Genomic DNA, 25096 nt, shown 5'->3' on the forward strand with positions numbered 1-25096 from the left:
TTGTCACCGAGTACAGTGGATGATATTGTGATCAGTGTGCGTACGATAAGAAGGATTTTAAGATGCACGGGAGGAAAAAATCAGCCTGACCCGCTCAAGGTAGAGTTGTTTCTCATTGATCAACGTTTCATGTTATAACGTTTTAATGTGATACGGATACATTTGGTGTGGCAGTAATATGCCTCCGTAGAAACACAGCAGTCAAATTTCAAATTAAAATTGGGCATGAGGTGATTCCTTTTTTCCCTGAATTTGTTTTGGGGACAAAAAAACATTTTATCAGGCTGATAAATGCTCTATTTCGTATTCAGATAGTCGAGGTTTGAACCTTGTCTGATGCACGTGGGCTCACTGTAACCGTCTTGGTACTACATGTGTAAAATTCACCTATACTGAGAGATAGATACGACAAAGTCAGCGTAACAAGGCAGTGTGATTGTGGCCTTGTGTGGTTGACTTGTGTATGTTTATGTCTTCTTTTTTTTCCCTTCTGTGTACAAATGTTCGTACCGACAAGCATATGGGTGTGTGTGTGTGAAGCTTGCATTATTGTGTATCTGTGTATGTGTTTGTCTGTCCATGTCAGTGCATGCTGTTCCAACTGTCGCCCCTCGCTGTGTGCGTGTGTCATTATCCAGCGGGGGCTGCTCTAATGGAAGCTGTGATTAGCAATGCTGTTAATTAGACCACAGAGCCAACCGCGCAGACCTCTGCCACGGAAACGCCGCAGATAAACTGTGAACGCCGAGCGACGACAACAACAACGCTCGAACGACGCTGTCTGGATGTGATGCAATATTTCTAATATAAAATTATGAAACACGACGTCCAGTCCTAGTGAAACGGGAAGACAGACCGCACATGTAGCACACGGTGTAGCACATACAGAACAAAGTGAAACAATAACGCCGCTAATTAGATTACAGAGCCTCGACGTGAACTACACGTTCAACCACAGAGACAGCAGAGTGCACATATTCGTGTAATTATACGTGACTCATGTTATTCTTGTCAATGAAATACGGCTTTATTAGAAAAGTAGACCCTGGATACATTTTGGAGTCGTTTATAACTGCAAAAGCAAAAGGTGTAACTAATAACATTAACACCTTAATGGAATGGAGCCATCTTTATTATTTTACTATTAAGTTATTAATTACACCTGTGTTTTATTTTGACCTATAAAAAGTCACAACATCTGCTGTGAAAAGGACAACTGAAGGTCAGTATGGACTTTTTTTTTTTGGCTAGGGTCAACGCAGGTGTTTCCAATGATACTAATTAAGGTTCCATTCCGTTTGACCTGAACGGAATGGAACCTTAATTAGTATCACTGGAAACACCTGTGTTCGTCTACTGCTTCATGTCAAAGTGGCTGCTGCCAAAAAGGTCGTTTTGTCAGGGCCCCCACTTTCCATCCTTATTGGCCGTACTTGAACTGAATTTCTGGAAAATCTGCAAAAGTTCTGTTACACAAATTACGATAAAAAGATTGTGGCGTTAATTCTGGAGTCGGGTGCAACAAGATAGTGGAAGACGGTGTTGAAAACGTGACAGAAATGTGGCATTTGTGTTTGTTTCATGTAGCTGACTTATGGATTTGTCGGAATGGAAGCTTTAACGCAAGAGAGGCCGCTATAGTAAACTTTACATCCAAACTGCGTGCAGATTTGAACCAAATTCACTTCTGTTACCGAGTATTAGAAGATTAGAGCGGCTGGTTCTCGAGTCAGGTGCCGTTGCAGAAGAAGAAGAGAGTGCAACGAGATGATGTAAGTCCAAGAGAAATGTTGAAAACGTGATGGAAATGTGACATTTATGTTTATTTCATGCGTGATGGTTTTTGTTCTTGCGCGATATTTTGAAACAAAAGCTTCAGCGACAAATGAGTCCCGTGCTTCGCGCGCGTCACGATTTATCAGCTGTTTTTAATCGATAAACTTTTCCTCCTCAGCCAAGCTCAAAAAACTTTTCTGCAATATTCAGACTTTCAGACTATCAAATCTGCTGCGTTTTCACTTTTTATTCAGATTGCAAACTCGAACAATTAACGAGGGACAGATGCTCTTAAGTTGACGAATGGGTAAACGTGGATACAAACAAACTATCAGCCTCACTTGCGTGGAGAAAGTAGAGGTCTCTAGACCAAATGTCATTGTTATTCACCTGTACTGTGTGTGTGTGTGTCAGGTCTAAAGTCTTTGTGCTCTGGTGATGGGTAAGTGGGCCGTATCCGAGCATATCAGGATGCTCAAGGTGCACCTGGGATTCATCCTGGAACCTGCTGGAATGTTTTGGAAATTCATCAGCGGTGGGAAAGGGACTCCATACTGTACCCGTGTGTGTGTGTGTGTGTGTTAAAGAGAGAGAGGGAGAGAGCGAGAAATAGCCCCCAGTGGCGTTCTGTCACCCCCCCTCGCTCCGACATCTGGTCCTGTCTCATTTACCGCAGGAGACTGTCTGTGTGATGGCTTTTTAATGCTGCTGACACTGCCACACACACACACATGCACACACACACACACACACACCTACATACACAAATATATACATACAGCACGTATGAGAACCCCCTAATGTGCACACACCCCCAAGTTCACACCTCTATTAACATGCATGCAGCATTGATCCAGTGTGACGGCGCCTATGATCAATAGTGCATGAATAAACTGACTTCTCAGGTAGCTCTCCAGTGAAGCTCTGTTAGTAAACAAAATGTGGTTTCTCAATGAAGATGTTTGGTTAAGAACACACACACACACACACACACACACACACACACACACACACGCATCTGTCATTGATCCTCCTGTGCTGAGTTCTTTCCATCTGGGCTTTCCATGCTGGAAGGCTAAGGAGGGGGTCCTGAAGCTGTCCATCATCATATAATGTGTTTATGTGTGCACTTGGAAAAAATAAAAATGCCATTACCACCAAGAAATACAGTGACGCAGGTAAAACACACACACACACACACACACACACATATTCTTTTACTCACCTTCATCCCTCTTCCTCTTGCCAACATCAGCAGCTGAGCTGATACCCAGAATGCCGCTGATGGAGTACGAGGAGCCGGCCGAGTCGCTGGTCACTGCCGACACTTGCGTGGCAGCCACGGACGTCGCTGCAGACACACCAAGGAGACGAGAGTCAAACATTTATTTATGTTTTTCTTGTGAGTAGTGTGCATGCTTGAGTGTTTTCACCGCTTATCCACTTATAGGGTCACAGAGGAGGTCACAGCTGTTCACACTCACACCTACGGACAATTTCGAGTCGCTCAATCAACCTCCGTGTCTTTGGACTGTGAGGAGGAAGCTGGAGCACGGTGGAGAACATGAACCCAGAACTGCACCACCACGCTGTCCCACATTCAAACACTAAAGGTGACACTTAAAATCTGAAATTTGAATGAAACCTTTTGCTGCCACATTGAACACTATCTTCTTCACTTAATCCCTATTAGAATAAGTACAAGCCTCCAAATAAACCAGACTGTAACAAACAGCTGTGAGCTTTTCAGGTGGAGGAGACATTCACATATAAAGACTGTAAAGTATCTTGTTTGGTGCTCACACAGTCCACAGCCCAATATTACTGTGTGTTTTTCACTGCCATCTTAAAGAATCCTAAAGAATGGCTCCATCCTACAATGAAACAGACAAACGAAGTCGCACCGCACGACCAGAACCTTGTAGCGTATTTCCACATAAGCGACGCACATGCTGTGACTGAAAGCGGCAGCGAGAACTCGAGCGAAAGGACACGGCGGAAACCGTTCAACCGGAAATATATTTACCCACACGAAATGAGTCGTGTCGAATGTTTTTGCTGAGTCATACCTACATACGATGTCGAGATCTTTCACACAGATTCACTTCTGTCTTCTGATTTTTAACTTCTCTCAGCCACACACACCAAATTGAACCTTTTTATTTTGTGTGTGTGTGTTAAAGGACGGGAGTTTGTCTGTCTGTGTTTTGCTCCTCGTGTCTTTCCCTCTAATCTTCCCCCTGGAGGAGACAAGTTCCTCGCTGGGCGACACAGCGACATACTTGTCACCGCTTCACTGACACACACACACACACACTGCAACCTCCTGACACACACAAACACACACACACACACACCAAGACATACAGTCACTGATTCCTTGGTCCCTTATCTGTGCCCCTGTAAGCGGTCGTGCAGGTTGAGTGACAGTATGGTATCCCATGAGGGACAGAAAGGTGTGGAGACAGACATCCTAATCCTCTCTCCCAGCAGACCCCACAAACACAGAAAGACAAGAAAAGGGTAAAAAAAAAAAAAAAAAAAAAAAAAAAAAAGATAAAGCAGACGATCAAAGTCCCTTCCAGCCGTTACTCGTTCGCTAACGACATGGAGATATAATGAATGCATATCCCTCCTTTTCCCATCACTTGATTTAGCACTTCAATTATCTGATTTTCCTTTCTCTTTCTTTTCTCTCTCTCTCTCTCTCTTTTTTTTATCAGAACGTAACGCTTTTATTCTGCAAATCCAAATGTTCAATTTTCCGCCTGGGAGTGGGACCCATTTATCTGTGTAATCTGTAAGCGTGCTGTGTGTGTGTGTGTGTGTGTGTCGGGCTGCATCTAGGTGTGTGTGTGTGTGTGTGTCTTCTAAATGTGTGTAAAAAGGCAGGAGTCAGGGAGCAGTGTGTGTGAAATTAATTTAGATTAATAGACAATGTGCGATTATGAAGATATGAGAGACACCGAAACACAATCCACTGCAGGGCAAAGTGAGAGAGAGAGAGAGAGAGGAAGATGAGGCTCTCATATTTATTTGTACTGTGAGATTCATCGGATAAAAGGAAATAATGTTTCAGTCATAGCTGTAATAGATATATTGCTTCAGTCTGTAACGTGATTAAAAAAAAACAAAGCCGAAGCCTTGTTCATGTGTAGAGAGGGAGGGAGAGTTTATTTAGTTTGTTGATTAAGTTTAAATGTAACTTTAATACAGAATCACGAGGAGCTCTTATTAGGAACCTTCAGATTTTAATTCTGATCTGAATTAGTGTCTCTATAATTATAAATCATTTGTATTTCTTTGTCTGAGTGTCAAAGCCGTGTCCCCGTTGTTTGTGATCGTTTGCTTTAGGAATAGACACTGTGTGAATGTTGGCACAGAGCCCTCATTAGAAGACAGGTACAGTAAGCTCTGTAATAACTCAAGACCTGCTTTAATATTTCACTTGATTATATGATTCACTGCTAGATGTGAGCATCAATACTGTCCATTATCAGATATTTCAGTGCTTATTAAAACTGTTTTATTGGCACGAAGTCATCCAAACAGATGGGACTGATTGTTGTGACGCTTCAGAAAATGAAAGTTTGTGATATGAGCTTTATGTTTAGGGTGACGTGTAACATTCATGTCACGTAATGTTGCCAGTGTGCCAGCTGAGGTGTGTGTGTGTGTCTGAAACATTCATAAATCATCACGTGTGTCGTCCTGCCAAAGGTTTTTGAATTTAAATGTGTCCCAGTGGGCTTTGGGTTCAAGACGTCGACTGTGTAATTGCATTGTTTTTTTCACACCCGACAATAAGGGCACAAAAAGGTACCGTAACTGTCCTAGAGACAGATTTCAATGGGTTGTTTATTTTGTTTCATAGCCCTTTTTAATTTTAAAAACTAAGGTTTTATTTGTTTTTGATGCAGACTAACCGGTCACATGACCAGAATTTAGTTTAGTTAAGCGTGTTCCTAAGAGAGAACCAACATAGATGCAGAGAAATGGACCCATAATAACCTTAATATGATCCAACGTTGCTTCTATGCCGACATGTTTGGAGCATGTTTATTGCTCCAAACTTCCCTTTCAAGCACCTGTTACTTCACTGGTCACACGTCATGTATGACGTGTGACCAGTGAAGTAACAGGTGCTTGAAAGCCATGACTTAAACTCTCACTAATCTGAATGTTCTCATGAAGCAGAATGGATGAAAAAAGGGGAACCTTAACTCACTTTGATCTCTTCATTTTGTGACATCTTCATTAAAGCATTCGACCACAGACACACACACAACATTTCACACCGTGTTTTCTCTGTACGTTAAGGTCCAGAATTTCAATTCGTTCCGTCGTTCCACACGCGGGGGGGGCTCCAGCCACTCCTGAGAGACTCGCACCAAAATGTCTCCGCTGTAAAATTTGCTTTGACAGTTGGAAACGGGGATTTTTTCTTCAGAGCAGCGACCTACCTAAGTTGTGAGCCGACACTGAGCCCGTTTGGCCGGGCGGCTGCTGAACCTTTGTCCGAATGATCCTGCAGCAGGAGAGAGGAGATATTAGTGTGTGTGTGTGTGTGTGTGTGTGTGTGTGTGTGAGAGGGGATGAGTGACAGAGGGAACATGACCATCGTGGGAGCAAAACTGTGTGTGTGTGTGTGTGTGTGTGTGTGTGTGTGTGTGTGTGAAGTGGCTGAGGCAGGCTGACATGGCAGAGGGGCCTCACACTTCCTGCTTGGCTGCTCATGCAAGCCCTTTTCTTCCTCTTTCTTTTCCTCTCCTCTCCCTTTTTTCCTCTCCTGCTCCTGTCCTCCTCACCTCCTTTCCTTCCCTTTCCCCCCTCTCTCTCTCCTTTCCTTTTGTGTCTGTTTTTTCTTCCCGTACCCTCGCACACCTTCCTTCCCCTTTGTCCGCCTCCTTTGCTCACTCCTTCTCTCTCTTATTTCACCATCCCTCCCTTTTCTCTGCCTCTATGCTCAGGGGAAAGGGTTGTCATTGTACCATCGTGTTGAACCACTGAGCTGCAGCCACTTCATACATATGGAGACCGGGGGCCTCTTTGCCATTCTCTTTTCCACCCCCAGACACACACACATAAAACACACGATATTATATTGCTCTGCTCTCTACCTTCACTCGGTACCTGTTGCTATAAGTTGATACTCAAACACACACACACACATATTACACAGTCTGTAGTACCTGTTGATGGAGCTGACGCTGGGGACGCTGTCGTTGTCGCACACTCTCTCGGCCAGGAGCCTGTCCCGGATCTCCCAGGCAAACATGGTGGGGTTTTGGCGTTTGTAATCGGCGATCTTGTCGACCACTTTGGGAGTAGCAACCTTTGGTTTGGATCCCCCGATTACCCCGGGGCGGATACTGCCCGTTTCATAGTACCTGCCAATCAAAGCACAGAGGATAGCCGGTGTTGGTCATGAGGGGAGAGACGTATGAAGGTTGTACTGCAGTATATTTTTAAGGGGGAACTGTTGGAGAGTTTAATCTTTTAAATTCGACACCTTTTATGTGTTTGCTTATTCCTCCAAAAGCTGAAAAATGTCAGCTGAAATCACATCAGGATGGATGGGGCCACGAAATTTAATTATTCTGCTTCATTGCTGGACTCCAAAACACAGACCCACGAGTAAAGAAACACCTTTCTGTTGTCGTACCGGCTCTTTGGGTTCACCCCTCACTGTGGTTATTTAGACATCGTTCCACTCAGTCACTACTCTTTCCCCTGCCGGCTCTCCAGTAGAGAAACGACCTTCCCACTACGCTTCACGTCCCCCTGGCCTGTCCCTCACACCCCAACCTCCATTTGCACCTGATTTTGATGAAAGATGATCCTCCTGTCCTTAAAGGACATCAGGTCCTGTTTTAAGTCCTGAAATAATACTCACCCATTAAGATTAAAAGAGGATGCTAATTCACAGTCCTTCATCTGACACTAATGAGTCTGATTCAGTCAAATCAATCTGTGCTTTAAGTTTGTATAGGAAACATTTCACACTGAAAAGACTCAAACTAACTTCTAACTCCATTCTTCTTCTAACTATCCACTTATCCACACAGCTTACGTTCTAAGAATTAATAACACTAATGAACACTATCTCTTCATGTAGTGTAATAATAATCGTCTCTAATGCTTTAAAAAGAGGTGAAGATAGAAACTTTAATGTTTTCTGCTTTGATTGTTTGAATCGATGGAGGAAACTGACTTTTAGGCGATTATAAATTCTGTGTTCGTCTCTGTTTTTTAGCTCTGTTTGGTCTCATTAGTGTTGTTGTCTGTTTATAATAATTTGTCTGTTGTTTAAGTTCTGTTCAAAGTCTTTGTCCAGCCGAACGTCTTGTGTTAAACCTCACAGGGTCTTCATCAGCTGTCTTTCTTATTTCTGAGTAATTTCTTATCCACCTTGCTGCTGTGTGTGACAAATTTCTGTTCATGTCCGGTATTACACAGAACATATTGTCACTGTGTCTCAGCTGATGTCAAAATATTAACATCGTGACAATAACGACGTCTCTCAGCAGGTTAGAGGCTTCGAACACGTGACACTGACCTCGTGGTTCTTCTCGGCGGGAGTCGTCTGATTAAATTCAGGTGAAATAAATAGTTGTTCGTCGTGTCACAGCTGTCACGGCGTCAGCTAAACGATACAACGCGACACCCCAAAAAAATATTCGACATGTCTTGAGTCGTGCTGGCTTTTTGTTTCGTCTTCACATTGTGACACAGAGGTAAGAAGACGGTGGCACTGACACACACACTGATGCAAACGCACACAGTCACAGATTCAGGCGTTTCGTGTCCACCATGGCTATTTCATGAATGTATTTGCATGCAGAAGGGGCATGGGTGTGTGTGTGTGTGTGGTGGCAGGGGGTGGGAGGACAGCAAATGTGCTACACAGCTTGCAGAAAAAAAAAAGGGGGGGATGCTGTGTGTGGATGCAAGCTGTCAGTCAGTCTTAAACCTGCTGCTCTCTCTCTCTCTCTCTCTCTCTCTCTCTCTCTCTCCACCGCTGTACGGTAGAGTAATCCTTTCCGTGAAGATGTGTGTTCCTGTAAATGTGCGTTTTCCTTGTCTTTCGTTGTGTGTGTGTGTGTGTGTGTGGGTGTGTGTGCGTGCAGGGAAAATGTGGGTGCGTTGCACGTTTCTGACTGATTCACAGCTGGAGTATAAACACAGCTAGAAGGAAAAAAACAATCTATTTCCAAATGGAAAACTATTTAAATTATTCACAGCTAAATCATCGGTGAATAAACGAGCATGGTTATTGATATCCGCACAACGATGAGCCAACACACACACACACACACACACACACACACACACACACACACACACACACACTCAGACACAGAGTGGTGGAGTTGGTGTTTTTGTTCTGCTGGCACCAGAGAGACAGAGAGGAGAGGATAAAACAACCCTCCCTCCTTCCATCCCTCGATCCCCTCTCCTCCTCCGCCTCCTCCTCCTCCTCCTCCTCTTCCCCCCACTCACGGTAACGCTTCAGTGAGTTGAACGGCCAGGACAAGGGGGAGAGAGAGAGAGAGAGAGAGAGAGGGAGAGTGAGAGAGATAGAAAGAGAGAGAAAGAGAGGCGAGGGAGAACAATGAGCAACACATTTTTTTGATATAGCTGAGGGTCGCTGTAGCTAATCCTTCCCCTCCGTCCCCTCAAATGGTCTCTCTGTCTCTCATTCGTTTCTTTTTTCCTCTCCCCCTGCACTCTTCTCCTTCTTTAACACGCCTTTTCCCCCCTTTTTGATTGTATTCCTTGTTCTTGTCTTTCTCCCATTCTCCATCGCCCTCTGTCTTCTTCTTTTTTCTTTTTTTTTTTGTGGGTGCAGAAATATGGTGCCACTTTCATTTTGATGCTAATTCCAAAAAAGTGATGAATCTTTCCCCTTTTGTCCCCTTTTCTTCTCTGGGGGACGGAACGAGCAGGGATTTACTCTTGAATTTAGCTTTGAAAAGGCAGAGAGAGAGAGAGAAAAGGGGGGAGGAGAGACCACCAACAAGATTGAGAGGGGTTTGGACGGGAAATATAGGATACAGAGAGAGAGGAGGGGAGAAGGAAGGTGAAAAGAGAGGAGAGAAATAAGAGGCGAGCAGTCGGTGCTGGAAAAATGCAGCTTGTGCATGCTGCAGGAACAGAAGAGGCAGCAGAATGGACACTAAATGAGTCGGCGTGACCTCACAGGACACTTCAGTTCAGCCAACACTGAACGTCTCCTGATAACAAAAAATATGTTCAGCTGTCCTGTTTCCACAAAAGACGGAGTCAAAGAAGCGGCCTTAGCCGACTGTGACAGGTCGCACAACCTCGCAGGCTGTCGGCACAAATATTTCCTCTGTGACTTGTCACCGTACGGTCGTGGGTGCTGAGGTGTCTTTTTTTTTTTTTTTACCTGCCCAGTATCTTGCTGACACATCCGTGGCTGACTCGTAGCTGACGCGAGATGTCGCAGGGCCGAACCCCTTGGTGGGCGAGTTCTACTATCCGCTGTCGCACTACGTCTGGGAGGGGCCTGCCGTTCACGAACACACCTCCGAGCTGGTTGACTCCGCCATGTCCTACGAGAGAGAGAAGAGAGTGAGAGAGTGAGGAATGAATCTAAAAGGAAGTCAAGGATGAGTGAGAAAGAGAGGAATGAGCCACTGAAGAAATTTAATTAGGTTATAGGCAACGAAATGAAAGAAACTTCAATGAGGCAATAATGAGACAAGAGTCTTAGAGGACTGGATGATGGAAAAAAAGTCAAAAGTATGCAGTTGTCAACAAATAAATGATAAAAAACTTCTTAATCATTCATGTCCAAAGCTAAGATAATCAGATAATCTTCTCTTACATGAATTAAAAGTATATTTTTTGAAAAGGCAGATTGAAGGAGGGAGTCACCATTGCTGCCCGCTGGACTGGACTTGAAATACTCAAACAAGCTGCTCAGACAGACGTGTATCAGTAATGTTTAAACATCATCAGGAGCTACCTGTTGGATGGATTTCTCTTGTATGTGAGAGACAAAAGTCAACTGCTAGTGAAACACTTGGCAAAGCTAAGCCTGTCCCAACACTGAAAACATTCACTGTATATACAAGAAATCTGGAGTTGTATGTATATATATAGAGGTATCGACTCCAGCACACTCTCTAAACTATCTCATACATCTTACTTCTCTGGCTGGCTCAGCATATTACTTCCAGTTGGACTGTTCCAAAGTGCAAACTTTGCCCATTTTCACCCGGTGGCAGAGAAAGCTAAGATCTTAAGTAAATGAAGGGATTTCAATTAATTATTGACCAAGGCCCCGGCCCTGAAAGATAGCACTAATATTCCCCCTGAGGGATGAAAGCATAAGAGGAAACGTATGAAAGAGACCAAGACCGGTATACAGGAAAAATAGAAGAGTAGAACAGAGGCTGAACTTCGTTATAATCCTTCGCTCGTCCACGACTGCAACCATGAGACAGAAGACAAAACCATAGCTGTTGATTCAAACGTCCACTCCTGATAGATTTTACACAGCAGCAGCAAAGGAGGCAGGACGACAATAGAAGCGTGGCACGTGGATTTGCAAGGATATGTTTGCATCTGGTCAGAAAACATCACAAAATGTCGCAAGGTGACGTCTTTTTAAAATCACTTGTTTTGTCCGAGCCACAGCCCAAAAAAAAAACACAAAACAAGAACAACCAACAGTCTCATTAGAGGAGCCGAAACTAGTTTGCTTATTGCCAATTAACTTTCTCAGCTGACTGATGGATTAAGAGACTAAACTGTCTCCGCTCTAAAAGCAGAACCACAGTCACGTCTCTGCAAACTCCTGCTGTATTATAAAGCTCCAACCAGCCAAGCCGGGTCAGAAGGCACGTCTTAACAATGTTACACCGCTGTATCAGCTCAGTAGTGGGATACAGTATGCAGGAGTGATGGAGTAAGAAGGAGAACACACTCTCTCTCTCTCCAACAGTGTGTGTGTGTATACTGTATATGTTTGTATCTAACCAAAGGCAGAGTATAAATCAACCAGATTTTTTTTTCTACCACATAATCCACTGGCTTTTGTATTACCATAGTGATTACGTCTTTAGGGGAAACACACACATGCACACACACTCAGACACACACACACTAATCCTAGCTGTGGGGGTAATAGATTTTAAACACATTACCCCAGCAGGGATACCCCCTTAAACACAAAGCTGTCCCCTGAACCTGTCCCCCCTGTCCCGCTCTTTCCTCCATCAGCATAAAATAAACACACACATCTCCTCCAGCTCCAAATATAAACAGATCCACACACAGAGGACGAAAAACATAAAAATGTGAAAGTCTGGAGTCTCCAAACAAAAGCTATTTCCAAACGGCTGATGCGGACGGTCACTCTCTTCCTCACTACTTTATTCTCTGAGATAGAAGACGCCTCATTATGCAGACGTCTGCTGCAGACGGCGCAATTTGAAAAGCAATCGCTCCCTTTTACAAAAGACAGCCACACATATATAGACAGAGAGTCATATTTATTTATGCAACGTCCATGAAAGGCGGGGGGGCTTCAGCCGAAGGCTCAAATGTCTAAAAAGGCATGAAATGTAACAACCAGCATGAACTTTAAGAGACAATTTAATCACGTCAAGCATTTATCGTCAAACCTGTTCAATTAAAGGAGCATTTATCAGTGCGCAGGATTCTTTTTACACGTCAAAATGAGTTTATTCATCGTGGAGGTCACTGCTCAGCTCGTTTTTATCAAGTCCCGAGAAGATGTTCTCAGCTTTGATTCTTTGATTTGAACTCTACAAACTACAAACTTTGACCATGGAGTTAGTTTTGCATGATGGGAAGTGTAGGATCTAGTGTTTTTGGAGCTTCTGTTAATGAAGCAATCTGCCCGGCAGAGAAAACCATTCCAGCCAGAGGAAATCCATGATTTTTAAGTAACGTGTTTAGTATTTCTTTATGCCTGATGGGCAGCCATGCAGTAAGACGACACGCTGTTGTCAGGTGATTCATTGGCAATTGAGAACATCTGATAGCTGCAAACTCTTCGTCCCGGAAGATGTTTTTGTCCTTTTGTGCTGCTGAAAATGAAATATACAGATCTGTAAGAATAAACTCCAATGTGATGATTTATTGGCTTTCCTGTCGGCTGGCTTTGATGGAAGCAGGTACTACCCAGTGCTCTCTGCCCCCGGGTCAGTGCAGGGTGCAAGTCAGATTTTTGACTTTAAGATGCGTACAGCATGTTACAATCCTCGATCCGCTGCTGATACCGGGAACCAGCGCTGAACCCCACGAGGGGATTGAAGTGCGGCGCTGTAATATCAGGGATGTTGCGGCTCACGGTCAGTGCCTTAATTCCACATCTCACCTGCGTGCCCTTGAACCCGACGCTTCTCCTATGTTACTTTAATATATATTAAAAAAAAAGGATTAATCCGCTGATTTAACTGGAAATCATCACACACAGGGTGCAGAGAAAACTCACCAGATATTCTTCAAAGCGACAGCAACCCTGCTGACCTACATGGACAAGTCCTCCACACACACACACACACACACTCTCGCTCTCTGTGAATGTTTTGTATAGTTGTGTGGAGGCATTATTCCTTCCTCCTTGCCTTTTTATCATTGTGTCCTGAAACCTTTGGGCTGAATAAAAGCACAGTTTTCGCAGGCTCGTTTTTATGGAAGCCTACTGTGCTACGTCCTCCTCACCACAGGTATCTGCAGAGAAGACTCACCCACCCTCCCCTCTCTCCCTCTCTCTCCCTCTCTCTCCCTCTTTCTCAGATAAGAGTAAATGAAATGGTTCCTTTCACCCTTCCTATCTGGGCCAGGGCTTGAAATACGCCTTTGCTTTGTAAAGAGATGGAGAGGAATGACTTGTGACCTACAAAAACCTCCAGATAACTATTTATTCACTTATCTGTGTATTTACTGTTGGCATTAGGCGTTCAGACTCTCGCCATTCTTGGCGTAGGTTATGGGGATTATGTGTTTAAAATGTATTTTCCAAGCCTATAAACACTGATAGGGACAAACGAAATAACTTACACATTCCATAAAGGCATTTGTTTATCGCCATCTGTGGCATAATTCTCCGAATAAGTGATACAAGTTGTATTTTAAAGACTCCACGCCACGTTTTTACACAGCTTTGGTATTAAATTGCACACGCTACATCTGATCCTGCAGTTCAATACTCATAAAATCCCTTTTCCTGTGGACGGGCGCCCAGAAGAAATTCTGGTTCCCTGTGTGCGAGTTTAGTGACAGAGGTCCAGCAATTCATCACACTGACCAAACAAATTAACCACTTGCTCCCAGAAATTCAATCAACACTTGGGCCCCTGCTCGGGGAGGTTTTGTTGCAAATTAGATACAAAGATTTTTTCCCCCCCTAAATTAGGGCTCTTGGCTCCTATAAATAAAGAAATAATAGAAAAAAAAGCTGAACCTACAGTCTCCAGAGGGGAGGAGGAAACTGTTCATCCTGGAGACAAAATCAGAGAGGGGACAGAGAGAGGAGGGGGACCAGAGGGTCATTATGCATCCCTGTTGTATTTTATTTATTTACCCTTTATAGGAGCTGACTTTAAAAGCCCAGCACCTCCTTAAATGTTTGATTGATTCACTGTTTCCGGGAGGAGGAGAGAAGGGAAAAAAAAACAGAGATAAAGCAGAATATATTGGAGCTCCCCCATCCAGAAAATAAGATCCATTAGGCTCTCTGTCTCTCTCTCTGTCTCTGTCTGTCTGTCTCTCTATAGGTCTCTCTCTCATCTCTCATCTGTCTGTCACGGCCTGACGCCTCAAAAATAAAGCAAAAAAAAAGAGAAATCGCAACAACAAAAAGAGAGAGAGAGAGAGAAACGCCACCGGTTCTTTCTCTTCTCTTGGAAAAAAAAAAGAAACAGAGATGGGGGAGAAACTAGAAATGACTTTTGGCTGAAAGTTGCCCGTGAGAATACAGATGAAGCACATTTCCCTGAGCAAACAGAGAATAGATGTGTGAGATGTGCCCAGGCAGGCGTTTTTGGACGTGCACTGTTATTTTCTCATGAAAGGTGGAATAATTAATATTTAGTCGGCTCAAGGGAGCCTCGTTAATAAACTGTTAGATCAGGAGGAGGCAGAAAATGTAATAAATGAAATCTGTTTCTTTATTTTCGTTTTTTAAAATAAGATTATTTGTGTTTATTCGCTGTTTTTAATCTATTTTTCTTTCTTTCTTTTTTTATTTTTTAGGCATGAGTCGATCACCATAGGTATAGGCCACAAGCCCTGCTACTTAATATTCAGCATGCCACCATTACCATTACAATACGTGATTATGAAATTCAACTCATTATCATCACAATTACCTGCTATGGATTTTTTAAAATATATATTGTTGCTCATGGTGCCAAAAAATAAAACAACAAAAACAAAAACGCTCCAAAGTTTAGAAAGTTGTGATCACACATTGCTCGTGTTGTTTCAGCCTCACATGAAACATAAAATCTGACATTTCTCTGTGATCATCATTAGATTGATAAACGGAAAACTCGATGGAGAAAATAAAAGAAAACAGACTTTATTTGTGTGTGCGTAAACACGCACGTCCGTGCGTGTTTACGCACACACAAATAAAAGTCTGTTTTCTTTTTTTTGGCAAAAAATCTAAAATATAATGTTAATATTAAAACTTTAAAATCAGGATCATAAGTCCAAAAAGAATCCTGACATCATGAACTTGGAGGATGTTTTATTTTTATTTTTTTTTACTGATTTTAAGTGTCACGCACACAGCGCGCACGCACATCTCCACGCGTCACAGCCGACTCTCTCTCTCTCTCTCTCTCTCTCTCTCTCTCTCTCCCCCTCTCCCTTTGACATTTTTTAGGTGTAATCGTTTTAAAGCGTCTCCGGGCTTTGACATATATAACTTTAGCTCCGCTGTTACCGTCAGCACCACCGGATCATTGGCTTTGGTGAAACGGCAGGGAAGAGGAAACATGATTCGTTCTAGTTTTTATATATATATATATTTATATGTGTGTGTGTGTGTGTGTGTGTGTGTGTGTGTGTGTAGCTGTGCAGTAGCTTTTCTTTTTTTAATCCTGCAGCAGGATAACGCACCGTGGGAACCTCTGTCACTCACACAACACGGGCTCCTCTCCGGCTCTAAAGTGCAATAAAATATATAATGCGTAATCTATTACACGCTGAGACGCCTTTACTCAGCTTGGAAGTGCAGACGGAATGTGAGAGTCTATTAAAATCATTAAGAAATGCCTTAATGGAACACATTTTATTATTTTCTCTTATTTTGGGGCCTCCGTTACAGCACATTTTTGATCTGGAAATAATAATTCCACATGTAAAATGTGCATGTTTAGTTGTTTTGTGATTTTCCTTTCCTTAAAGACTAAAATAAAATCATGAAAAACTGAAGTTTTACCCATAATAACGCACCTGAGGCTGATTTTAGGGAAGAGAAAGTAGACTTAAAAAAAAAAACAAAGCAGTGCCCGCCATGTCACGACTGAGTGAACAAGTTGTGTCCCCCTCCCCATTCATGTAGCGTGTCCCCCAAGCACCTTGCACTGCTGAAGTGTCCTTGGGCAACACACACACACACACACACACACACACACACACTGCACTGCTGCCTCTGAGGATGAACCTGTGTGACCTGAAAGGAGAATTTCCCCTGCAGAGTCTCAACCTTGTTATTATTCCTGCAGACCCTGAGCAGCCTTCTCTTGCTTGCACCTGTGTGTGTGTGTGTGTGTGTGTGTGTGTGTGTGTCTGTCTAACCTGGTTATGTGCAGGAACACTGGTACTGTTTGTGGATCAAGTCCAGCTTTTAGTCATGCTTTGTTACCCAGCTCTCTCTCTCTCTCTCTCTCTCTCTTTGACCCCTGCACCTCCTCTTCCCCTCACAGCAAACACAACACACCAAGCGAATACAGCAAAGCCTGAATTAAAATGCATTTCTTCATTTTTAAAAAATTAAAATAACTTCAGCTGCACGCCCAAATCTATCCAATGTGCACAGTTTCTATATAAAACACTGCAAGAGGCAAGACATAAAAAAAAACAAGTGGAAAGATAAATTCACAAACGAGAGGAGATAACACTGTAAAATATTATAATTTAGAGCTGAACTTTTGCATGCATCCACATTTTAAAACACTGCAAAAAATATCCACCTCCAATGTAAAGTCATTAAGTGAAGAAAGCCTTTAAATAAAAACATCTGCATAAAGAGGAAGAGAGGATTTATTTACACGACACGTTTTTAAAGGTTAAATCAAATTAATTAAATATCTAAACATTATTATTTACCAAAAAAATCCATGAACAAAGCGCGACTTCTTTTATTATTTCAGCTGCATTTGGAGACTTTTTATCTCGTTTAATTAAGACTAAAATCAAATTATTAACAATAATAACAGACTTTAAGACACTATGATGTTTTTTGCAGTGTGCTGCTGCTCCGCTCTTATTATTGTTGCATTATGCACACAGAGTTGGTGATGTTGTGTTTGGGGTGGAGGTGGTGGGGAAGATGGGATCATGCAGATGGAGGAAATTATTTTTTAAAAACAAACTTACTGTGCATCGCAGCAAACGGGTCGTGCTTACAGTGAATCTCCATCGGCACGGTGCAGGGCTGCAGGGCCCAGATACGATGTGAGGTTTAAAAAAGAAAAGAAAGAAATGCCACCGGACTCCTCTTCTTCAGTTCGGCCACTTTAGTGACTGACCTCCCGGTGAATGAAAAGCGTAGCAGTTCCCTTCAAACAGAGGATTCTTTTTTTTTAATTAGCCTAATTAAAAATGTTTTTTTTAGTTGTGTGAAACAAGTTGTAGTTTGACTCCAGCTGAGGTCAAAAAAAGAAACGGGCTCCCTCCTCATGGGGACGGGGACACCACACCGGGTCTGTTCTGGCGTCTCCAAAAACCAGGAGGAGGGAAACGGCAGCGGTAGCGCTCATTCCATCAGCTGCTCGCCCTGCATCGAGTCTCCACAGTCAGTCCACAGATTCAAACTTTTGCACACAAAAATAAAAAATAAAAAAATAAAAAATATGGAGAGCAAACAAAAGTCGCTCCTTCTCGGTCCGCTGCTCGTGACCCCTGAACTGCGACTTAACCGTGTGTGTGTGGTGATGGTGGTGGTGGTGTGTGGAGGGGGGGTTGAACTTTCTCCTTTCAGTCTGTTGAAATATTTAAAATATACATTTATATATAAAATAATTAAGAAAAATAAAATAAAACCCAGTTCGAGAAGAAAAAACTCTTTACAGATCCACGGCTCTTCTTATTTTTTCTTTCTTTCTTTCTTTCTTTCTTTCTTTCTTCCAGGTTACTTGCTGCACATTTCTTCTGCTCGTCCTTCTCTCACATGAACACTTGATAATCTCCCATCAATGAAGCGGCTGAGAGCGGGTGAGTGCTCACATCTTGAAGTCTCATATCCAGCGTGCCGACATAGGGGTGGATGGATGGATGGATGGGTGGAAGGGGGGAATACAGAATTACGCAGCAGGAAAATAAATTTCAAAAACTCTGTGGTGTGAGTGGAAGCTGCACAGGCTGCTGTGAGAGTTGTTATCCCGTCTGTATGAAGCAAAGGCAGCTCTTGGTCACTCTCTCTCCCTCCCTCTCTCTCTGTGTTGACCGGGACTCGCCGCACAAACCTCCCGGTTTGACTTTGGAGACGCGTTTTTTTTTTTTTCCCGTCCTGTCCAAAATGAAAAAAGGTATTTTTCTCCGCGCTCACGCCATAAAAACGCCACGGATGCGGGTGTAAATCTACATAAAGATTCTTCTTTAACTACACAGAGAGAGGAAAAAAGCTGCCTGCGCCCTGCGTCCACGGTGGCGCACGCCGCGTTTCAGGACCTGCTCTCGTGCGGACAGCGCCCGCGCTCCCAACCCCCTGGAACCCTAACCTACACGCGCCGGCCAGCTGCCCGTCACTCACGTCGGATCCGGCCAATCACAACGCGAGCGCTGCCTCCACGTCACCTCCAAGGCTTGATAGAATCGGTCGGAGGGGGGGAGCGCACGGATTGGCTGGAGCGAATCCCGTGGGCCAATGACGCCCCGCATGTATTGCGGGTCCACCAATGGGGGAGGCTCGGCGGAGGCGAACGCGCGGGGCTCGGGGAGTAGATGATCATATGTTTAATTTCAATTAACGAAGTAAAAAACTTAATGCCTTTTATACCCATTTGCGCTCAATTTATTCATGTCAATATTAAATGGCTAATTAATTGAGTATTACTAAAACGAGGCTTAGTTGCAGCGAGGATTTTATAAATGAGGGGGAAGTCCATTTTTCAGGGGATGAAAAAGAAAACACCAAAAAAAAAGAGCTGAGAACATTTCACAGAAACATTCAGAATCTTATGAAAACAATTGCCCCTGCACAATATTCCCCACCTCCACCTCCACCTCCTTCCTTCAACACAATGTCATAAATGTTTAGCTCGAGGAGAATCGAGAGGAAACATATGAAACATGCATCCACACTCATTACCTAATTGATTGCGAATCCAAACTGGATTTTTTCTTGTTTTAATGAAATGCAATTGGCGAGCTGCGCGTTTACACTCCAAACCAAGGAAGAGAGAAAAAAACAAGAAGAGGATTCATTACATGTTCGTCCCACCTGATTTGAGAGGGCATATCTAAGCCTCGCCCCTGTAATATTAACCACACAAATAGCCTAAAGCATGAGCCAAATTAAAAAGTGTTATTTCCCCCCTTCTTCCTGTTTCTAGACATTTAATCATTTCCAGCCTGCGCGCTGTTTGTGCCGCGCGCGTAAAGCTCACTTTTTGGACACGTTTGGAGCTTTGCACAATCACGCCACATCCTCACCTTATATGAGAGGGTCATTAAAGAGTCCACACCTGATGTGCTGTCATTCAAGGAGCTGCTGATCACTCCAACAACAACAATCTGTATCTTATTCTTCTTAGTTTACAGGTTCATCCTCTAAAGACTCAGCCTGATTCACCTCAAGGCGATGCATCTGATCCTGAAAAGGTCAACGTGTGATATTGACTTTAATTAATTTCTGATTTTATTTGAATTTTATTTGTAGATGTCATGCTTTCACTCATTGGTCTGCAGCCTCCTGCCTCCTCCATCACACCCAGCTCATAAAAACAAACAGATTTCATGTTTAAATGTGGGAAAAAGTGGAAGCTGGTGCGTCCTTTTGGTGAGGCTGTTTACAGGGTGAACCACGAGGGGGCGTTCAACCTTGGGCCAAATGCCCCGTACGCATACGCGCGTGCACACAGGTCACACACATGCGCGTGCAAACACAACACATACAGGAACTTTAAGCGTCAATCAGAGTTTAAACTTAAAGAGTCTCCGAGCTGTTTAAATGTTGAGCCAACGCGGAGGCGCGCAGGATCAGAAAATAAAGCTGCTCCGTGTTCAACACTAAATATGATTTCATGAATCTTCATTGATTCTCTGCTCTGTAATCCACCTGACAGTGAAGTGAAGTACACCCTGAAACATTCACACTAATCCTCATTCATATTTCACATCTCTTTACTGAGTATTCATGAATTAAGGGGGGGCTCAAACAAATCTGACAGACAACAAATCACATTGATTTTTTTTTTTTAAATCCAAAAATAAAATAAAATTTAAAAAAGACAAAAAAACAAATGAAGCAGGATGCAGTTGCGATATTAAAAGTTTGATATGTAGACTTGGATCATGCACCAATAAAGAGCTGGGCCTGCACTTCAGGCCACGAGCAGGCGAGTACAGACGAGGAGACACGCATAGAAGTTAAGAAATTATATGCATGTGAGAAAATACAGATTCACCCATTTCAAATTCATATTTGTGGGTGATTTCTGCTCATAAATGCATAAATAAATAAATAAATATCTTTGCACAGGCTGAGTGCAGTATTCGGCTCTTAGTGTCTCCAAAAGTCCAAATGCGTAAAACAAACGCAGCCATATTTAGCGTATATTTTCCATTTTCATTGTTCTCCCTCTGCAGCCACAAGTCTGTTTTTATTTTTTATCATTGAGATATAAACACGAGGCGTTTTTCTTCCCTCTCACAGAAACTAAATTGCAGCCGTCGTTGTCGTCCTTGTATCTCTCCCTCTCTCTCTCTCCCCCGATTTGCAAATTAAATACATAAGCAATTAAAAAATCCCAAACACAATCAATCATGTATACAAATTGTTGTTGCTTTAGGGTTGAAAATTTGGAAGAAAAACTTCCATCAGGGTAGGACGACTTTAATCCGGGGGTCCAAAAAAAAAAAAATCCATTACCATATTTCATTACCTTGGAAATGGGAGGATGGGGGAGAGAGGAGGGAGGGAGGGAGGGGGTGAGGAAGAGGGTGTGTATACTTTTTTAAACATTAGTAAGAATGTGGCTGAGTTGTGATAATCATTTGGAGGCAAATTGGAGGCGACGCTGTTGTCTAAGTGTCGCTTCTCTCTTTCCTCTTTCCCTCCATGAAGGCTTCGGCTGTTTTTTTTTTTTTTGCGCCCGAGCCTCGAAACGAAAAAGCAATGAAAAATTAATAGCGCATGTTAACTCCACCAGCTCGTTTATTACACGCCCGCTGACTGTAAACATAATGAGAAAGCTTCCCGTATCTTCTTCTTAAGTTTTCATTTGCTTTATAAAATATATAAAAAGTCATAACTGATAAATAAAATATATGGACTGCAGAGAGTGAACCGTCTTTGGACTTTCCCGAGGTGGAACTCTGTGGAAGTCTGTGTGTGTGTGTGTGCTCCTCCCGCTCACGGGCCTCATCAAATGGACCTATTTGTAATCATTTGGCTCGATGATAATGCAAAGTGAAGAGCGGCCTGTCATCTGTCAGAGGAGCGCACACACCAGGCCCTGCCGGCCGTAATATCAGACCTGTGCGTTATGACGGGGCACCTGAGGTCAAAACGAAATCAGGCTGTGCCATGTGAGGTCATCTCTCTCTTTCTTTCTCCCCTCCCTTCCCCTCCATACTCTCATTTCTCACTCCATCTCACTTTATTTTGGCCCGCGTTACGCACAGACCCGTGATGTCTGTTTGTTGTTGGCAACGACGGATTTTCTCTATGAAACAAAGCACAGGATGTGTGAATGGACTCTGGAGGTCTGCTGGCAGGGTTTCGTAGCGTTTAAGCTCGGAAAAAATAAAACACGCAAAACGGGGTCGGTTGAAGGTGACACGGTGTGTGTGGACTGAAGCTGGAACCTAAATTGTGTCTCTCGGTGAGAAGCTGGTCATATTTTTGTTTGGAGATCAAAATTTATTGTTAAAATAAAGAAGATGGCACGTTTTTTTAGAAAGCATAAGGGCTCGAGGGTGAAATATTACTATCAGACCAACAGAGACACAAGTGATCTAAAATTTCTCATCAGTAAAATAATAATTTAACCTCAGACAGTGAGTGAAATGGCGGCCTAGCTTTTTACTGGAGGAAAAAAACCCGACCCACGCACTTTTACGCACGGCCAACTACACGGAAGAGAGAGAGGAGAGAAAGGGGGGGTTGGGTGTCCTCAGGTAGATCACGTTCATTCGCATAGACTCTCCTCTTTGTACCCAAAGCACGTATTTTAAAGTGAGAGGAAATGGAGAGGCTGTAGGTAAAGGCCCTGGGCCCTTAAGACTTCACACGCCAACAAGGGAGGGCCTCCTTTAAACTCTGATTTCCTCAGTGGTTAAAAAGGTTATTATCCAATTGCTACAAATCCCATTGCCTTTCATCGTTTATCAGGAGTAAGGCCCACTCCACAAAAGACTGCAAAAGAAAAAGAAGGGGGGCTTTATTTGTCTTACAGACCATAGGCTGTGTTTGCTGACACATTTCCATAGAAGGCTACAACCAAAACACACCTCCTTGTTCCAGCATTGTGGAAATTAAAATGAAAACGTTGCTTGATGGCTGTCTTGAAACATCCCCTGTGCACGCATCACCATGTTGTTTCTAACAGACATCCAGAGGCACCACTGGATTTTAAGAAAAGCATTTCCACGAAGCTCAGCGTTCTCTCAGAGAGGATCACCTGCCCGCCGGTTCTTAATGACAAACGACGTTTTATCAATGCAGACGCAGCAGGCAGCAATATGAAATGATGTGATATCCATTGGGTGCCATAACAAGGTCGATGGCCTGATCCACTGCTGCACCAGACCCCGCTGTTTTTTTTATTTAGGAAAAGGCCTATAGGAGATGAACCTGTTGAATAAACCGATGGAGACACGCAGCAAAAGAGCCGAGCTCAGAGTCAGACTTTCAGCTTCTGCTCCACAAACCACTAAAGAAGAAACAAGCTTTCAGTGCTCAAAGGTCACATGTTAACACACGTTTCTCCAACAAAAGCTGAGCTGCATTTAAAACAAATTAGTGCATGCGCAATATCAATCTGTGCCTGTGCCACACAAACACACACACACTGCTCCACAATCAGACACATCCACAGTGCTGTTTATTATAAGAACCAATCAGTGTATCAATGACAGGTGTCCAGACCAACACGTGGAGCAAACCTGAGGCAGAAACCAACACCAAAACCAGCAACCAACTTTTGTTTCTCTGTATGACTGTGAAAAAAAAGTGCACATAAAACTAAAAAGAAAATGACGCAACAAAGAAAATACTGACATCAAAATCAGATTTTAAACCAACAACAAAAAAATCCTAAACACCAAAAAGTAAAGTACTTGTACCAGACTTCAAAAGTTTCCTCACTGCTCCACAAAAGTCTCAAACTTCAGATCAAACATTTTGATTCGTGTTTGAGCAACTTTAACAAAAATAGTTAAAGTTCCATTTTTTTTCTTTCAATTTTTGGTCACACAGGACAACTTCAGAAAACTTTACAACACTTCTATAACTTACAAACTATAAAACTTTATGATCAACTGAACAAAAGTTTATAAAAAAGAAACATTTTTAACTTATTTGTAAAAGTTTTCTACTTGGAAAAAAACAAACAAACAAACAAACAAAAGCAGCAAAGTGCCTCCAGGTGTAAAAAAAATTAAAAATGTAATGAAGCTTGAGCCGGTGCGATCCTACCTGCTCTCCCCAGGCGCAGTGCAGGACTCTTGGGCCCCTGGTCCATGTTAACCCGGTTAGAACAGGGGGAGGCGATGAAGGGAGAAAAAAAGGAAAAGAACAAAAACTTTTTCCAGTGTCCCCCTCTCTCCCTCTCTCTCTCCTCCCTCACTCTCTGGCACTCCTCTCTCTCTCTCCCCCCTCTCCCTCTCTCTCTCCTTTTTTTTTTTCTCCCCTTCGTCCTACAGTACTTTTGGGGCGAGTTGTAGGTTGAAATAATTCGACCCTTCCGCTCCCTATTGCACTCCCTGCAAGTGCTCAGTCAGCTGCAACTAAACGCTTTAGGTGGAAAAAAGGCTTCGGGGGGAAGCGTGAAATGATCACGCCGAGTAAAAGAGCCGCTCTCTCTTTTCCTCCCCCTCACGAGCTTACACACACACACACACACACACACACACACACACACACACACACACACACACACACACACACACACACACGTACGTGCGCGCACACATATACAACATGCAACCTCCACCCTTTCCCTGCAGGGCCGCGCCCCCCTCACTCGCATCTGTTACCAAGTTCCACTTTACTAAACTTTCCCGCCCCCGTTCTCCTTTCTCTCTTTTCTCTCTCTCTCTTCTCTCTCTACCCTCTTTCATGTTAGATTCATTTCCTCTGGGGTACAAGAGCGCCATGTCGGCAGGTATAACGTTGACTCATGTGCGTAATGGCGATGCAGGCTTTGCCCTGTTTTTGATAACCTGACACACAGGTTGTGTCGTTGGGTGCGTTTTGTGTCCAGTGTTGCTTCCAAACGAGCGTCTACAAGAGTTTCTACAAACTTCTCCTCCTCTCCTCCTCCGCCCAGCACAGCTACACCTGTTACGCACGGTGCTCTTTACGCATTACGCACGGACTGGAGCACTGTGGAGCAGGCGCAACGCACAGAGGCTACAACTTTAACTCCACTGCATTAAGAGAGTGCAGCCTTCTTCTTCTGCTGCTGCTGCTGCTGCTGCATGCGTGTGTGTGCAAAGTGTTTGTCACAAAAAAAAAACGGATAGTTCCGGTCCTCGGCTCTGATTGTTCGCACACCTGTGAACGTTTCATTTAAATATTAATTTGCCAACTGAAAATTTCCACTCATACTGATACTCACGCCGTTTTGTTGGGTTCGCATCGAGAACTTTATTCTCTGGCGGAACAATGACATTTCAGATTTCTTGAATGTGTGTGCTC

At 43.3% G+C, this 25096-nt stretch overlaps 2 protein-coding genes across 6 annotated transcripts in view; one reads left to right on the forward strand and one right to left on the reverse strand.

Moving 5' to 3' along the window:
- pax5 (paired box 5) overlaps window positions 1-24252 on the reverse strand; it is a 49597-nt gene extending 25345 nt beyond the window's left edge. For 2 of the 4 annotated variants that reach the window (XM_027282699.1, XM_027282697.1), the window contains exons 1-5: window positions 23873-24252; window positions 10190-10355; window positions 6969-7166; window positions 6240-6304; window positions 3002-3127 (exon numbers count right to left, since the gene is read on the reverse strand). In XM_027282699.1, the coding sequence (XP_027138500.1) occupies window positions 3002-3127; window positions 6240-6304; window positions 6969-7166; window positions 10190-10355; window positions 23873-23918 (601 nt within the window). In that variant the 5' untranslated portion in view covers window positions 23919-24252. Of the gene's footprint in view, window positions 1-3001; window positions 3128-6239; window positions 6305-6968; window positions 7167-10189; window positions 10356-17388; window positions 18088-23872 lie in introns of those variants that run through there. The other 2 variants (XM_027282700.1, XM_027282698.1) reach the window with 2 other exon arrangements.
- zcchc7 (zinc finger, CCHC domain containing 7) overlaps window positions 1-25096 on the forward strand; it is a 97670-nt gene that overhangs the window by 12529 nt on the left and 60045 nt on the right. Inside the window, exon 2 of one of the 2 annotated variants that reach the window (XM_027282684.1) lies at window positions 18142-18225. The exons of the other annotated variant lie outside the window; for it this stretch is intronic. Within the exon in view, the coding sequence (XP_027138485.1) occupies window positions 18207-18225 (19 nt within the window). The 5' untranslated portion in view covers window positions 18142-18206. The remainder of the gene's footprint in view (window positions 1-18141; window positions 18226-25096) is intronic. 2 annotated transcript variants of the gene reach the window in all.

Source organism: Larimichthys crocea, chromosome X, assembly GCF_000972845.2.
Source record: "Larimichthys crocea isolate SSNF chromosome X, L_crocea_2.0, whole genome shotgun sequence".
Lineage (NCBI taxonomy): Eukaryota > Metazoa > Chordata > Actinopteri > Sciaenidae > Larimichthys > Larimichthys crocea.